Here is an 18,399-nt window from a genome sequence, read left to right as displayed (position 1 = left end):
ATTAAGTAAAGAGGGTTCACATAGGGAAATTAGGCACTGTATGTGTATTGGTCCATTTTCTGTTGCTTATAACAGAATACATGAAACTGGGTAATGGATAAAGAAAATGAAATGTATTTCTTATAGTTTTGGAGCCTGGGAAGTCCAAGGTCCAGGGAACACATTTGGTGAAGGCCTTGGTGGAAACTCCACTGAGCCCTGTGGTGACCAGGGTGTCACTTGGTGAGAATGGCAAGAGTGCTTTGCTTTCATGTGCTCTACTTATAAAGCCACCAGTCCACACCCGTGATAACTCATTACTCCATGAATGGATTAATCCATTCTTGACAGCATAGTCCTTATGATCCAGTCACCTCTTAAAGGCCCTACCTTTCAAATACCGTCATATTTTCCACCCTCTTAACACTGTTACATTGGGGATCAAGTTTCCAACACAGGTACTTTTGGGGACACTTTTAATCCATAGCAGTATGAAACCAGATTATGGCAGAACCTAAAATTGTGGCTAAGGAGGTCATCCTTTTTTTCCTGAAACCATGAAAGAATTTTGAATGAAAATTGTGTTTTAGGGTGATCAACTTGGCAGCAGTGTACAGAATAGATGGGAAGGGAGACCTGAGGCAGGTGGGCTGGGTTAGGTGGCTGTTGTAGAATGCCATTTGTAAGGTGATAGGGCTTGAATGCAGCAGAAATGGAAATGAGGGGATAAATAGAGTGAGTTCAAGGAATGCTCCAGAAGCCATGGCTGGAGGTTATGCTCAGGTGGAAGGCGTCTTGCATCTCGGTGGCTGGGAGGTAGATGGGCCTGTGAGTGCAGGGATCATGTTTTGTTTTATCCTTGTCTCTGGCACCTGAAACATACTATGTATGCTCAGTATTGTTGAGGGGATATGGTGGTAGTATTGAAAGAAATGAAAGAGTCTTAAACACTCAGTGTGGAAAGAAGGTGATGTTCAAATCTGAACATGTGGGGTATTCCAATGGGAGATGTCCCACAGGTGATGAGCAAGGGGACACACCTAGCATTGCAGATTGCTTCAGCTCATCAAGTAAGTAGGAGCTGAGTACTACAGGAGGAGTGAAGATGAGCCAATACCTTAAAGGCTGTAGAAAGAAGAAAAATATGCAAATTACCACAATGAGGCAGATAAAATGTTAAGGAAAAGAATGGTTACAAAGTGTTCTAAGGATTCAGAGAAAAGAGAAATCCCATCTGGTTGAGGGGAGATGAGGAAGTCTTTGAGGTGGCATTTTTGATGGGCAAAGGGAGGGAAAGAGGAGAAGGTAGCTGGCACGATCCAGACAAAGAGCCATGAACACGTGCACACAGGTGGGACATGACTGGACAATGCCAGCTCACTCTGTTTACTCAGATGTGCGGGATTTTTAGGAGACTCAATATTAAGTGGAAGAAGAGCACTCAGGGAAGAATGAAAATAAGATCCTGGCAGAAGGGTCGTTCCTCTTGCAAATCAATGCCCATTGCCCTAGGGCATCTTGTTCTCTGGCAGCCTATGGGATCAGGAGCTCTCTATTGGTTAAGACAAGACATTCTTTGATGGAGGAAAAAGGAAGCCCACATTTTTCTTGTGGCTTCCTTCTTTAGCCCTTCCCCCTCAGGCTTAGCCCACCCTACCCACCTGTGGAGAGAAAGCTCACCCTGTCCTGGAGATGACCCAGGGCTGGCTTTATAGGGACTTAATAAGGCAACCAAATAGTTCTTTCTTTCAGGCCACAGAATCTTCAGGGAGAACAGGGATGGGAGGGAGAGGAACAGATGAAGTCATTTCATGATGTTTATTTGCATGTATTAAAGAGCACACTTCAAACATATTAAACGTGAGAAACAGAAGTCTACTGTAGTCTGAGTACATCCCATGTCCCTTAGAAACAAATGTGAAAACATCTCACATGCAGACATGGGTACAAATTTTAGACAGGAAATATAAATTCTCACACTGTATATGTTGCTCAGAGGGTTAAAAAGGAATGGGTGTATATTTATGACCATGGATGAGAGAAAGATAGCTGTGTTTTGTGGCTTAGAAGATTCATTGTCTCTTTAGAGCTTTGAGAACCTTCATTGATAGGTAAACTAGAAGGCCCTGAACACACTGGTTGTTAAATGTTAATGTGACATATTGTGGTTGGAACCTGGCTCCAGAGTAACATGCAAATATTAGCTCTCCGATCACCTGAGCTTATGGACTTGAGCCTAACACAGCTGAGAGGAGCCTTAAAGTACCAGCTGACTCAATTGAGTTTGTTTTAGAGTATTAAGTACTTTTCTATACATAGTTGGGAATTTCTATGAATAGATGAAATAGTATGTCAGGTATGCTTTTAATTAATTGCTAATTCAACCCTGTAATGTAAGCATTTTTATTCTCCCTATTTTACAGATTAGGAAGCTGAGGCATAGAGATGTTAGGTCGCTTGCTTAACTAGTTACCTAGTTAGTTAAGTAGTGGTTCTGAGATCGGAACCCTGGCAGAGCTCATGCTGAGCAGTTAATTCTTAACCGTTAGGCCAGATGGCCTGGCACACTTGTGAAACTGCCTTGGAACAGAAAAAAAATGGGAAGCTTATTCAAAACATGAATTTATCCTCCTAACCTCATAGGTCATTCAATATGTAGGAAATGCTGTGGAATCGACTCAAATAATTTGGTATAAATTCGTTTACCTTTCAGCAACTTCACACTTTGAGAAGCTTTGGATGTTTGTCTCCGTTCTGCTGAACAGAGCAGACCTTTCAATTTAGGTTTAGGCCAAATGCTCTCGATAATTAATGAAGTTGCTGAGGCCAATTCTAGGAAAAAATAACACATTAGCATCCAGCATGATGCAATCTGAAATGCTGGTGCCTTTGCTGTGGTTCTTCTTACACAAAGCACCTTATTGACATCACAAAACCACTGAGGGGCTCCTTCCAGTCACTAAAGGTGCAAAACCACCCTGGGCCAGGGAGTTTGCCTCTGCTGAGAATAAAAGTCATGCAGACATAGCAGCTGGGGCTGTTCCTTTTCCTTTAGCTGGCTTGTAGGCCAGGACTCCCGCTGCGCGTGTGCAAGTAAATGCAGTCCTTGGCGCTCTCCTTGGAAACCCAGAGTTTTGGCTTTACACCCAATCTGACAAGAAAGAACACCCCCTCCCCGCCTTCCCCCACCAAACTACTGCCACAGCTATGAATTTTCACCAGCCCCACATCCGAAGTGAAATCTGGAAAAACCAGCTCAGAGCTTCTGAAGAAGCTGCTGCAGGGAATTTTAACAGCAGATCCTCATTATTAAAGGGCCAAAGTGAAGCTTGGGAGGCCGTTTACAAGTGTGTGTATGTCTATGTGTATGTTTGTAACCCAAGTAATGGATGCCCATTGTGGAAAAATAAGAAAATATAAAAAGAAATAAAGCCCCTTCCTGGGACCCTGTTTTAACTGTATGCTGATTCCTCTTGTTTAGTCTGGAGGTGGAGCAAGTTGAAGAAACCATTTAGACAGAAGTTGCTACAAATTTGAGTTTTCCACTGAATGTTTAGGGAAAGTAACTTGTCAATACCTCTTTCCTCTATAAAATTGCTCATAAAATTAGCATGGAAGAAAATTAAACTGTTCACAGCGTTGCAGAAATAAAGTTGTCAGATTTTCTTGGGATGGTGAGTGCACCTAACCCACTCTGCTGCTCTGTTGATCATGGCTGGAGTCAGGCGAACCTATGTCAAGAACTGTCTATTTGCTTTATTTTTCAGACACCAAATGGATTGCTTCTGACCCCGAGTCCACTGCTATCCAGCATACATTTCTGGAGCAGCCTTAGTCCAGTTGCTCCACTGAGTCCTGCCAGGCTGCAAGGGCCAAACACATTGTTCCAGGTGAGTGTTTGGAAATGAACTCTTAAACACTGAACTGCTAAGGGAAGTTTTTCTCTAAATCCTGCACAGGTAAGCTGTGAGTTCTGCCAAATGTTTGGTTAAAACATTACGTTTCCAAAGGGAGTTCATGTTAACGGGGCTGCATACCAGATGTTTTCATTGAAGCAGAAATGGAGTCCTCATGTCAGGTATCCAGACATGGAACAATTAGTCCTATGAGCATTTCGAATATTTTAATTTGACTATGAAAGCTGGAAATTTATTAAGGAAAAGGCAAAACTTAAATTAGTTTTTATGAAAGCTCATAAAAGACTTTAAAATACTAATCCTATTGGTCAACGTAGTGACTTGCTTGAAACAAATTGAAAAATAAAAATAGTGAACAGTTTCTCCATACTGGGATAGAAAAGTTGCCTGTATAATTCCATGAATCATAATCAAGTTCTCCTTGTTCTGTACTTAAAAAAAGAGCATCCAGGGCAATTGGTTAAAAAATAATGAAGATGTAGCTGCTGTTTATCTTGCAGAACTCTCTGTATTAGGTGAGCACTTTCATTATTCATTTACACACTAGAATCTTGTAGTAGTGTCACTTGCTATCATGTGGAAATCAATATTTCCTCTTTGAGACCCAAAGATAGTTACTGACCGACCAAAGTGTTACTGTGTGAACATGCGAGTACAGGTAGCATGGATCCTAGGGACAGGAATGAAGCAACAAGGACACGGACAGGCTCTCTCTTTACCTAATTCTAGCCTTGTGTCATCCACCCTGCACCCCATATCGCCCGTTCCCACCCCCAGTGTGGCTTACCCAAAGCTGGTTGTGGTTTTTTGGCTCCCATTGCCCTTAGCACTTTGTATTATTTTGTATTTGATTGCCTGTTGATCTGGTGATCTCCCCCACTAGACTGTGGCCCCCCCGTTTCTTAAACTGGAACTGTGTCTTGTTCACTATGGTGTCCCCTAGCATCTAGCACATTGCTTGGTATACAAATGATGCACAGTAACTACCGCTGACTGTCTAAATGAACAAATGCCTAAGAATTCATAAAGAGATGTCTGGGAAAGGTAAGATCAAGTCTCCATGATCCTCTGAGTTGGTCAAGGTTAGTATTTGCTGAGTACCTCCTCCGTGCGTGCCAGGAGCTTAAGGATTTAAGGTCTCATTGGAAGAAGGGTGGAGCTCAAGAGGTTTTGATTGCTATCTCGTTTCTCTGGTTTCCGAGTGGGGTTGGGATAGGGTGTCGTGATGTTACTATATCCCTGGAATAATCAGGTTTCTTTCTCTCCTGGCCCTTATTCCCATCACAAGAAATTGAGCTATGGTCACACATAACCAACATGTTGATTTTTAACCATTTTAACTCAGGCAGGAAAGCAAAAAGTAGAAATAGTGAGCAAAAAGTAATGAACAAATGAAGTATTAGGAATGTTTTAGATTAGGACTGCTAATCTTTTGATGGGGAGATAAAAGACCTCATTTCCTGAAAGACTCGTGATTAGAACAGCAGTATTCTCATATTAGGTAAAACAGAAAGGAGTTGTGTGACTACAGTAAGCTCCATGGGGGTAGGGACTGCAAAACTACTCTAATCCTAGAATCTAACACAGAGCTTCTGTAGAATGGCCCCTCATTTCCCTCCTTATTGGGAAGTCCATTACCTGACTGGTGCAAGGCTTAGTGACCTCCTAGGAGAGCCACAGAGAACTACTTGCTGGGGGTTCTTTGAGATCCCTTGCCTTAGATGCTAACCTTTTTCAGTCCAGTACTACTAACGGTTACAATGGTCCATGCCCACAGTGATTCTATACATTATCAGGCTGTCTGGGAGTTGGGAGATATGCCTACCATCTTTTCTTCAGTCACTACTGTAGATCAGTGGTTCTCAAAGTTAGCGTGCAACAGTCACCTGGAGGATGTGATAAAATAAGGATTGTTGGGTCCCACCCTCAGAATTTCTGATTCAGTAGGTCTAGGATGGGGCCTGATAGAAACATTTTTCAAGTTCCTAAAGATGCTACTGGTCCAGGAACCACAATATGAGGACCACTGTAGACCAATGGTTCCTAATTTACGTTTAGAATTCTGCAGAAGAGATGACTGCATTTAAAAGTCTACCTGCTTAGAGTTTTAATTTCAATCTTAATTTCACCAAACGGACCTGTTCTCTCTTCAAAATACAACACTGAAAAAAAATTACAACCTGGTCTGGATGGCTGACAGGTCACATGGTCTTAGGCCACCTTTTTGTGTTTGGATACATGACAGTAAAAAAACAATTTTGCATCTTCTGAATTATTCTTCTTCTATGAAAAGAACAGTTGAGTGTGGTAAAAGTTGGAAGTAGCAATATTGAAAATAGTATACAACATGGTAAGAGGAATAATACTTTTTGATTTTTAAAATTAGACATGAAAATCATTAGATTTTCAGAATTCAGATTACTATCAAGTGTCCCTTTTAAACTAATGAAAATAATTTTCTTTCAGAATAACAAATCTCTTTAACACATGCTATGTGTTGGAGAAAGAAAAAAATAGACTTGGCCTACAATAAATTTTAAGTGATGTTGGAAAGTTTCCTGTTGTGATGATTGGAAAGGTGAGTTAGAATACTTAGGGTAATATTTGACAGAGCTGAGGAGTTTTTGCACAGAAGCGTCCCCTGATATAATTATTACAGCAGGTTATAGCAGATATTGAAGAATTTGAGGAAAGGGGAGAGAAGATAAGACACTAGCCTTTCTGGAAGAGGTTGCTTTATAGTTGAGAAATGTTTTAATAAAGAGAGAGGTACCAAAGACATTGTGCTAAATGTAAATATAGAACCATGATTTTTTTCAAATAAATCTGCTTCTGGACATTTTGGCATTTTGAGCTTGTCTACAGTATGTCTGTTCCACCTCATCTTTTGAAATAGACTTTTATCAAACTTGGAATATACCTAGTAGGCACAGATACATCTTGAGACAAGGCGGAACTAATTAGGTTGTCAATTGAGAATGTACTCTGTAATTTTTAGTTCAACAAATCCAACCCAGTAAATATTTACAATGCTCTGTGACAGGGACTAGGGGATATACAACATGTGAGTAACAGACGGATAAACAGAGTTCTGCAGGAACCCAACAGACAGAGTAGCTCTTTCCACCTGGGGACTGGACAGAGTCTCAAAGGAAGAAGTGGCGCCTGAGATGGGAAGAAGGTACAGGATTTCAACAGAGAGTAGAGCACATTTTAGACTAACAGATCTGCATGATTCGGATATGAAAGTACACAGTCTATTGAGGAAGAAACCGTGTGACAGGAGATTGTGTGGGAAAAGCAGCTGTGGGCCTTGGAAATTATTACACTACTTCAAATACCAAGAAAAGAATCATCTCTAAATAGATTCCTATGGCCACAAATGTATTTAGAATACATTTCAGAGCTAAGATTGAGAGGAAGACTTTGAGTTGGGTTTGAGGAGTAAGTAGATGATAAAAATTAGGAAGAGGCAAAGATTAATAAATGATTAAAAGTCTGGAAATACTACTAATAACAATAGTTAACATTTATGGAGGGCTTTCTATATGCCAGACACTGTTCTAAGCACTTTTCATGGCTTCTCATTTAATACTCCCAATAATTCTATTTTAAAGATAGGAAACTGGGCACAGTGATGCCCAGGTTACCCAAGACCACACACTAATAAGTGGCGGAGCCCTGATTCAAGTTTAGGTTTATATTCCTAACCACTGTTTTCACTGACTTAGAGTGAGCACCAGAAGAGGAGCAGGTTTTGTGGGGAAGCGGCATTGGTTGTGGATGTCTAAAATGAAATGGTTGTCAAGTCCAGGCATGGTAGCATAGAAAAGAAGGCTGAGGACAAAAGTTTTGGGAATGTTGCAATTTAAGAAAGGGGACTGTGGTGGGAGAATAATAAAAATGACTAAGAAATATGCAAGAAAAGCAAGGCTAATTAAGAGAAACTACAGCAACTGAGTGTATAGAAATAAAGAGCTAACGGCAAAAACCAGTAATTTATTTAAAAAAACAGAAAACAGTAACAAAACCAAAGCCGATTCTTCTGAAAACACCAATAAGATGGACAAAAACCAAAAAGAGAAAAGATGCAAATAAACTAAAAAAATTAAAATACAAAATCTGCTTTTCTTCCAGTGTTCAGTCTTAAGTCAATGGGAATAGTGGTTAGGAGCATGGACCTTAAATAAGAGCGTAAGCTATATATGCAAGTAGGTTTGATAATGCAGTTAAAGTGGAGAAAATTCTAGAAAAAGTGCCAGAAAAGAAACAAAAAACCTTGAATATGCCAATAACCATTAACCATTAAAGAAATTGAAACAGTAATTAAAGATAACCTCCCTCTCCCCCAAACCCCTGCCAAAATAAGAAGCCGGGCAGTTTGGCACAAACAGATTTCAACCAGACAGTTTAACACTTGACTTTGCTGCTTATTATCTGTGACCTTCAGCCAATCAGAACGTCCATGAACTGTTTTTTCATTTGTAAAATGGGAACAACAAAATTTACTTTACAGCCCCTAGATATCAAATGAAATGACAACCGTTGATAAACTCTAAGGCACTAGATGTCGTTACTGAAGTAGCTTGTAAGAGCAAAACTACGTTTACTTGTTCTGCAAATATTTACTGTACTTCTAACATGTGCCAGGCTCTATGGTTTGATATTTAGCGCTGAAGTTTAATATTTAGCTTACAATGAAAAATCTAGTTGCCACGTAGTCACATATCAAAAGGAGAACTTTATTCTTGTTCAGTTGGGAGCATAGCTGACATTTGTTTCAAACCTGAAACTTGTTATCAAAGCATACCTTTATCTTACCACTTATCCTAATACAGAAATTAATTTCACTCTTTAAGTTTGTCATTTATGGGTGGTCTAAGAAGTTTGATATTATTTATCATTTTAATTAGAATATTTTCTCAGCTCCAAAATAAAAATAATCTATTCTAAATCTTTTAAGATAAAAAACATTCTTCACTTTAACAGTTATTGAGAAGCATCTTTGTAGTACTCTGGAAAACTCATGGCAAATTTCAAAATACGGTGTTAGAAAAAACTGACTCACATGTAGTCTGTGGTTTAAAAAAATTTTTTTCTTATCTTTAAAGCAAATCAGCATTCTAAGTAGCTTGGAACCTTTAAAAAATAGTATTAGAATGTGCTTTAGCAACATGTAACGTACATGTTTTTTCTAGCAGCCTATGCATATATGAATAATTAGGGATATTTTCTGGGCATTATCCTGTTTGATCCCATTGTCATCTTCCAATTATTCTGTAAAACAGATTGGCAGCTGACCTCCATCACAGGGGTGATGAGAGCACTGAATTGCTTTGAGTCTGCCTGGGATATGAAGACCCCAAGTTTTTACCAATGGATTTGCAATAATTATTTTATAAATCTTTTGTCCCCTACAGTTCCCCACACTGCTTAATGGCCACATGCCAGTGCCAATTCCCAGTCTGGACGGAGCTGCTTCTCCAGTACTGCTTTCTTCGAACTCTCAGAAATCCTGATGACGTCTGGCCGCAATTAAGGACTCATTAACTGATTAAACAAATTTGTCCCCATGGGCTAGTTTACCTGTGTCATGAGAAGGACATTGTGAAACCCTCTGTTAATTTGGTTTGCACTTTTCATAACATGGATAGTCTAGATTTATGTTAGCATTTTAAAAACTGTTTTTTTTTATATATTCAAGTATATATGAAAATCTGTTTTGCATTAAGTGAATTTTAATGTTTTTGTTTTTATATCCTTGTAGCTCTTAAGTGTTGAACACTGTTGACAGTGAAGAACTTTTCTTAATGATTTTCAGTATAACTAATAAGGATGTGAAGCTTTTTTTCCTCTTTAATTCTGCATATACTGAATTGTGCTTCTATACTCTATAACCAGCTGTGCCTTCCTTTGCATTTAGTTTTATGTAAATGATTTATATATTTTTTAGTATTAAGAGAAAATGTTTGAAAGACAAAAATTAGTATCAAACAGCTCTCTAGTAGAATTGCATTATTTTTCACAAATAGGCAATATGAAAGCATATTCATATCATTTTCTTTTTCGCTTTCAATTGTATAAAAATTGCCTTAAAACCTCTTTTGAACTGAAATTCAGTAAATGTAATGTCCAAGTAATGTTTTTATAAGAATAAACTAAGCCATATTTAGAGAATAAACATTCATAAAATAAAATATTCTAAAGTGCATTTTTAAATAAATGAACTTTGAAAGGTTGTCCTCCTAGCTATTTACAATATCTTTCAGATTCCTCCCAAATAAAAATATGAGATGGAAAAGCTACATCAAGTTCATGCTATCCAAGCCCTTGGAATGTTTTCTAGGTTAGCATATTCTTATCTCAAAAATTTAGCCCCAGTTCTCCTAATTTCCCACAGAGAATCATACCCATCTGATATATTCAGTGTCAGTATGAGTTAGGGTTGTTCTAAATCCCTGGAACTATAATTAACAATTAAAAATCTAATGCTTTCGAAGAGTCTCACAGACTGGTGATGAATCCAAACAACAAGGAAACAATTTTGTAACACCAAAGGTATAGGTATTCACAATTTTTGAAGGATCAAAAAACTTGCTGTAATACAAACAGAGAACTGGAAGTATCAAAAGCCTTGCCCGTGGATACTGGGAGGTAGGATACCCTGCTTTACACATTACTAAATTTATGGTGAGAATGAAGGAACTGTGAAAAAAGAAAAATTCTTCAGGAACTTCATTATTGTGAAACTGAACTGATTATATAACAATTTGGAACACTCTGCAGTAAGTTCTTTTGTGTAGCTTAGCTTTACAGCAGTGATAACAGAAACATATTTTCTGTTCCTTCAAAAGATCAGCTGGCACCCTTCAAAAGGCACCACACCTGTACACGAAGTTGGAAAGTCCTAATGCAAAATAAGAGAACTGGAAAGTGCCCAGTGCTTTATTCACGATTAGGTTAATTATAATCATTAACTACAAGTTATAGAAACTAATTTGAAATGTGACTAAGTAATTGATCCAAATTGGTCATTAAATGGCAGGGATTATGAGAAAAGGTAAAAAATAAGGCTTACAAAAACACATTTCTTGGGCTGGCCCGTGGCTCACTTGGGAGAGTGTGGTGCTGATAACACCAAGGCCATGGGTTCGGATCCCTACATAGGGATGGCTGGTTCACTCACTTGGGAGAGCGTGGTGCTGACAACACCAAGTCAAGGGTTAAGATCCCCTTACTGGTCATTTAAAAAAAAAAAAAATTTGACTTCAAAAAATCTAAAATATTGTTTTGATATAAATTTTGAGATTTTCAACTGGAAGTGAGCATCTCCATATGTGGGATGTTTGCCCTTATTGGGAGAGAAAAAATCCAAACACTTTAATATGTCTCTTTGACTATAAAGTAACGGGACTGGTTTCAAAATCCACAGATAGACAATACTGTCAGCCCCTCATACGCTAACGATAATTCTGTACTAAAATAAAAGGAGCTGGTCCAGGGAACTGGTATTTCCTGAACATAAAATGTCAGAGCTAGAAGGGGCCTTTGAGAAGAATATGTTTCCAGATCAGGACAAGTGCACAGAAGCTGGGAGTTGGCTAAGGCCACACAGCTCATTGAAAAATGATTGGTGCTCGGTTCTGTTTCCCAGATGCCTAGCTATAAGTAACTACTGGTCCCAAACTGTACGTTAAGTAAAAAGCCAGATAAAGCATTTAAAGTTGTTTTGTCAGATAAGAGAACACCTCCAAAATGCAAAATTCTTATAGAGACTAACTAAAGGAAGTTAATGTGCAAAAATCTCAACCAAAAATATATTTAGCATAATTTTAAAATGTAAATGCTGATTGGAAATACTCAAATGACCATAAGTCTGATTCTTTTTTTTTCTTTCTTCAAATCCTGTGATTAACATATACGCTAGATCCATTTATTAGAAATGGAAAAATACCACAATTTTTGATGGGTGGAAATACTTGCTGTAATACCAATAGAGAACTAGAGGTATTGAAGTATAACTTTTATAGCTCTGCCTCATTTTGGGATTATTTTTTTTTTTATCAGAAGTATTTTAGACAAAAAATGTTTCAAAGAACATTAAGTAACTCCCTGCCCCCACCTTTTGTATGTCTGCTTGATGAGTTTTAAACTGCTATATAACCTGAACATTGGTCTCTTTGTACATATCTTTTCTATGACTGCAAATCTTCATTCACTTTCATATATGTATCATTTCTACTGTTATATTAATTTTGTTCAATAAATACTTTGTGATAAAAGGTGTTTAGAGCGAAGTGGGTTGGTTTACTTCCATGTACTTGAAATGACCCAAACTTCACTTTTCCATATGGATACAAGTTGGAAAATGAGTCCTGTCACCTACCCTTAAATATATATATATAGACAAATATAATTATTGAGGTTGAATTGGGGGAGAATAGAATGATTTGAAGTGTTCCCCTGATCTTTTAGTTCTTAAGTTCTATCAATTGCTCTGTATTGAGGAGGAGGAAGTGACAAAGGAAAAACCAAATGACCATTTATTCTTTTAGCCTTCTTTTTTTTTGGGGGGGGTGATGTAGCTGGCATGTAAGGGGAATCCAAACCCTTGACCCTGGTGTTATAATATTGTGCTCTAACCAACTGAGCTAACCAGCCAGCCTAGCCATTTTGTTGATACAGGGGAATGTGAACGCTAGGCTTGGTGATAAAGGTTAGTATTCCTCCTGGACTCACTTTCAGGCTGACCTCGCTCTGGTTTTCACAGGTGAGTTCAATGCAGTCTTCATCCTGGGTTTGATATAGGGAGACTGGTGTGTGTGGAGGGGAGAGGAGGCAGGAGAAACAGTGGGTTAATGGAAGCCCTGAACAACACGTTTGCTATCACTAGTGTGCCAAAAGGTCACAGATAACTCATACCCTCATATGGTATAACATATACTTGTAGGTGCTGGTAGGAAATCATTCACTTGTTGAAGAAACATTTGAAAATCAACTATGTTCCAGGTACCATTTCAGAAGTGGATGGAAACCTGGTCCCTGTTCTCAAGAAGGTAATAGGTGTGTTTGGTCCTTTTTATACACAAGAGTTCAACTAAATCATTTTTGTAAAATGCCCTTTATGCTTAAATACCTACCAGCACCTCTCCCCCACACCCACTCCCTTTCATCATACTGTGTGGGATTGTACTGGCCTGACTACAGGAATTAGCACTGAAGAATGCACCATGTTCAGTTACCCTCTCCAAGATGAATCAGATCTCTTTATTTCATCGCCAGATGAAATGATTTCAGTTAGATGGGAACCATTTATAAAACCCCTTATTACATGCCAGGCTAAGCATGTTACAAGGATTACTTTATTAGTCCTCCCAAAAACCCTCTGAGGGAAGTACTATTTTACAGATGAGGAAATTGAGGCCCAGAGTGGTTAAGTAATTGGCTCAAGGTCATAGAGTTGGCCACATTTCAAACTCAGCATTTTTGATTCTATAAGCCTTGACCTTAACCTATAGTACCTTCAAAAGAATTTAAACTAGCAATCTGTATCTTCACATAGAACAGTACCTGGCACAAATAAACCTTAAATACATGTTTGCTATATTATTGTTTTCTGGGAGAGCAGATTCTTAGTCATAAAGCTGGCCCTACGTAGACTTCTCCAGTATAAATTTTATTCCCAGTCCCACTCCCCCAGTAGTGTGTGTGTGCATGTGTGTTGAGAACAACTTGTTTATAGGTTAGTTCTTAAGTTTCTAAAGAGTCACATATTAAAGACTGCTAGGAATAAAAAGTTTCTATCATCAATTTTTGACTGCTGCATTTGTCTTTGCTTCATTCAGAGAGAAAAGTACAAGCTAATGTTACATAACGGACAAAGATTACTTATAACTCAAGATTCCTTTGTGGATATGTCTTAATTCAATCAACAAATACTACTGTTTCCCCGAAATGTATCAGGTGTGGGGAATACAGAGGTAAGCAAGACAATCCTTTCCTTCATGGAGCTTATGGTTTAGTGAGGGGAAATAAAGTGTAAGTAAGTCTTGTTATGAGGTTAAGTATAAGGACACTGTTTGAAAGGAAGGCAGTTAAATAGCAAGGCATATAACCTAATCTGTGGTAAGGTGGGGTATGGGCTACAAATCCTTTCTGGAAGAAATAATTAAATTCAGACCTGAAGAATCAGGGTACCAGAGAGAAGAGGGATAGAAGAAAAGAGCAAGCTGAGGAAAGAGGATGGCTTCAAGATCAGATGAGAGAAAACATTTGAGGAACTCAAAGATTAGTACAGTGGGATTTACTCTGAGAACAAAGCCTTTTGCATCATGATATGATAGTAATGTAGAGATTAGTAGCAACAGAGTCTAAATTCAGACGGGGGGGGGTGCTTCTTGATCAGAGGAGTCATGAAGCAGTTACTGGATAGGATTCCAAGGAAGAGCAAGATGGCAGGACTGGGCGCCCAAAAAAATCTTTTGCTGATTTTCAGTACTTCTAGAAAAATGGTAAATGAACACCATCCAGAGATGAGTGACATGGCCCACAACAGCACCAGGTCCCCCATTCACTACTTCACAACCTCAGTTGCATGCATACATGAGGGAGGAATGGAGATAATGAAGATGATGCCTGGGACTATTTTGACTGTAAGAATGTGGAACTATTTCACTACAGCTGAAATAGGAAAGACTCAACCGAGTCGGAGGAGAGTCCTGCACAGGTCCCCAGTCTGTAGAGGTCCCAGGAGTGCAGTGGAGCCGTCCTCCTGTAAACACACAAGATTGTTGGCAGATGCTGAGCTTTTCTCACTTCCTGAGAAGTGCTGCATATTATCCAGATGGGTCACCAACTACATCTTCATGCTCGCCTTTTGATCTATCCCAGGTATTTCTGTATCACTACTGCAGCAGGACTAAGGTGGAAGAAAGCAGCAGTAGTAGCCATCATGATTCCTAATCCAGTCTTGGTCTGTCTCTGTCTCCTTCTCACATATGCTCACCTGCAAACCTAGCTCCAACCCCCACTCAGCTAAACAGAGGTTTAGTTTATGGTCTCTGAAGTGATAACCCTCCAAAAATGTTAGTTCTTCCAATAAGTCAAATTTTCCCACTTCTCTTAGGGAGAAGTCACCAATAGAAAGTCCTCCCATCATCACAGATTTTGGTTTTTTCTAATCAAAGTTGCTTTATAATCAGTGAATTGGTCACATTCTTCCTGCTTTAGTCTAATAGAAAATTGGTGAACTTCATTGGGGTTTTTTGGGGTCAGTGATGGAAACTAATCACAAACTTCAGCTAGGAATGATGATAGCTGAGGAAAACTCCTGCCTATCTAACTAAACCCAGAATCCGAACTTAACACTAGAAAATCTGTTCCAATTTTAGACAGAACAAGAGGGAAAAACATTGTAACTTTCTTTATGTCTACAGTAATGCATTAAAAACTTTGGGGATTTCAATTTTAGAACACAGAACAGTGTACAGGTTCTCAACAGCCTGCTCATGAGCTTGTGTTGCCTTTTTCTTTTCTTTTTGTTTCTGGGGTTTTTTTTTTTTTTGGTGACTGGCTGGTAAGGGGATCTAAACCCTTGATCTTGGTGTTATCAGTACCACACTCTAACCAAGTGAGTTAAATAGCCAGCCTTCTTAACATTTTGTTGTGGATGAACCTGTTAGTCAGAAAGAGAGAATCAATGTAAGAATCTAGAATATCTAAAAAATAAAACCACTGACATTAGAAATAATAATAATTCAAAGGGACTACATTTGAGGGTAAATCTTCTAAAAGCATATGAATTGAAAATAACTGAAAAATATACAAGAAAGGAAAGAAGAGAATCAAAATTGTACACTTCAAAAAAACAACTAAATACAAAACAAGGCAGTAGTGGAGGAACTGAAGAACAAAATGCATATAAGACATACAAAAAACAAATAGCTAATTGGCAGAAATAAATTCTTCTTTATAAGTAATGTTTTTAAATGTAAAGGGTTTAAAGTCTCCAATTAAAAAGCAGAGATTGGCTGAATAGATTTTAAAAAAAACAATTGGGAAAAGATATTCCATCCAAATAGTAACCACTGAATGGAGAAACAGACAGTTCTACAGTAGTGGAGACTTCAATAGTCCATTTTTAATAATGGACAGAACCAGACAGAATATCAATAAAGAAATAAAGGAACTGAATGCTATAACCAATTAGACCCAACAGATGCACAAAATACTCTACCCAACAACATTCTTCTCAAAAGAGACATACTTCTCAAGTACACATGAAACACTCTCCAGAACAGATCATATATTAGGCCATAAAACAAGTCATACTCGATTAAAAAAAAACTGAAATCATATTAACTATCTTTTCCAACCATAATGGGATGAAACTAGAAATCAATAGAAGGAAAAGGAAACTCACAAATGTGTGGAAATTAAGCAACACATTCTTAACCAAGAGTCAAAGAAGAGATGACAAGAAATATTAGAAAATACCTTGAGACATATGAAAACAAAACCACAATATTCCAACACTTATGGAATATGCTGAAAGCAGTGCTGAGGACATTTATAGCTACAAACACTTACATTAAAATAGACAGATCTGAAATCAAGCTAACTGTACATCTCAAGGAAAAAGAAAAAGAAGAGAAAACTAAACCCAAAGCTAACGGAAGGAAACAACAGAGTACAAATAAACAAAATAGAGAACAGAAAACAAAAGAGAAAGCAAAACCAAAAGTTGGTTCTTTGAAGAGAGCAACAAAATTGACAAACCTTAGCTAGATTGACTGGGGTTAGAAAAAAGAAGACTCAAATTACTAAAATGAGAAATTAAAGTGGAGACATTATGACTGAGTGTACATAAGTAAAAAGGATTATAAGAGAATACCATAAACAAACGTATGCCAACAAACTGGATAACACAGATGAAATGGACAAATTCCTAGATACACACAAACCACCAAAACTGACTCAAGAAGAAATAAAAAATCTGAATACAACTATAACAAGTATGGAGACCATATCAATAATCCAAACATCCCAACAAAGCTAAGCTCAAGATCAGATTGCTTCACTTGTGAATTATACCAAACACTTAAAGAAGCATTAACCAATCCTCAAACTATTCCAAAAAACTGAAAAAGAGGGAATACTTCCTAACTTATTCTATGAGGCCAGTATTACCCTGATACCAAAGACAGATAAACACACCTCAAGAAAACTACAGGCCAATCTCTTATGAATACAGGCAGAAATACTACCAGACTGAATTCAGCAGCATATTAAAATAATTATACATCATAACCAAGTGGGATTTATCCCAGGAATGCAAGAGTGATTTATCATATGAACATCAATGTAACACATGTTAACAGAATGAAGAAAACAACATGATCATCTCAATTGATGAAGAAAAAGCATTTGGAAAAAAACCAATACTTTCTCATGATAAAAAAAATACTCAGTAAACTAGGAATAGAAGGGAACTTTCTCAACATGTTAAAGGCCATATTCAGAAAGTCACAAGTAACAGCATACTCAATGGTGAAAGACAAAGCTTCTCTCCTAAGATCAGAAACAAGTTTAGGATACCCTGTTTCACCATTTCTATTCAACCTTGTACTGGAAGTCACAGACAACAATTAGGTAAGAAATAGAAATGAAAGGCATCCAAATTAGAAAACAAGAAGTAAAACTATCTCTCTTTGCAAGTGACATGATCTTATAAGTAGAAAGCCCTAAAGAAACCAAAAAAAAAACCTCTCAGAGCTAATAAACAAATTCAGTAACATTGTAGGGTACAAAATCAACACACAAAAATCATTGAAAAATCCAAAAAGAAATCAAGAAAATAATTCCATCTACAGAACATCAAGAATAAAATACTTAGGAATAAATTTAAGCAAGACTTGTACGCTGAAAATTATAACATGTTTCTGACAGAAATTAAAGATGACCTAAATAAATGGAAAGATACCTCATGTTCATGGACTGGTAGTCAATATTGTTAAGGTAATAATGTGGCCCCAAACAACCTACAGATTCAAATTCAATGCAATCCCTATCATAATCCCAAAGGTGGTTTTTTCTTTCCAAAAGTAGAAAATCTCATTCTAAAATTCATATGTCAAGGGACAATGAATAGCCAAAACAATCTTGAAAAAGAACAAAGTTGGAAGACTCTCATTTCAAAACTGATTCAAAAGCTACAGTAATCAAAACACTGTGATACTATCCTTATGGCCAGACATACAGACACATAGACTAATGGGATAGAACTGACAGCCCAGAAATAAACCCTCACATCTATGGTTAACTCATTTTTGACAAAAGTGCCAAGACCATTCAGTGGGGAAAAGACAGTCTTTTCAACAAATGGTGCTGGAAAAAATGGATATTCAAATGCAAAGGAATGAAGCTGGATCCTTACCATATGTACCACATATAAAATGAACTCAAAATGGATCAAGACCTTAAATCTAAGAGCTAAAATGTTAAA

The 18,399-nt window shown here is 37.8% G+C and overlaps 1 protein-coding gene across 2 annotated transcripts in view; it reads left to right on the top strand.

Annotated features, from left to right (window-relative positions):
* ELK3 (ETS transcription factor ELK3) overlaps positions 1-9,678 on the top strand; it is a 59,935-nt gene extending 50,257 nt beyond the window's left edge. For both annotated transcript variants that reach the window (XM_063075661.1, XM_063075662.1), the window contains exons 4-5: positions 3,747-3,869; positions 9,317-9,678. In XM_063075661.1, the coding sequence (XP_062931731.1) occupies positions 3,747-3,869; positions 9,317-9,415 (222 nt within the window). In that variant the 3' untranslated portion in view covers positions 9,416-9,678. The remainder of the gene's footprint in view (positions 1-3,746; positions 3,870-9,316) is intronic.
* The last annotated feature ends 8,721 nt before the right edge of the window (positions 9,679-18,399 follow it).

The sequence above is a fragment of the Cynocephalus volans genome, chromosome 12, assembly GCF_027409185.1.
Source record: "Cynocephalus volans isolate mCynVol1 chromosome 12, mCynVol1.pri, whole genome shotgun sequence".
Lineage (NCBI taxonomy): Eukaryota > Metazoa > Chordata > Mammalia > Dermoptera > Cynocephalidae > Cynocephalus > Cynocephalus volans.
Note: the sequence above shows the minus strand (reverse complement) of the source record. Positions and strands in the feature narration are given on the sequence as shown.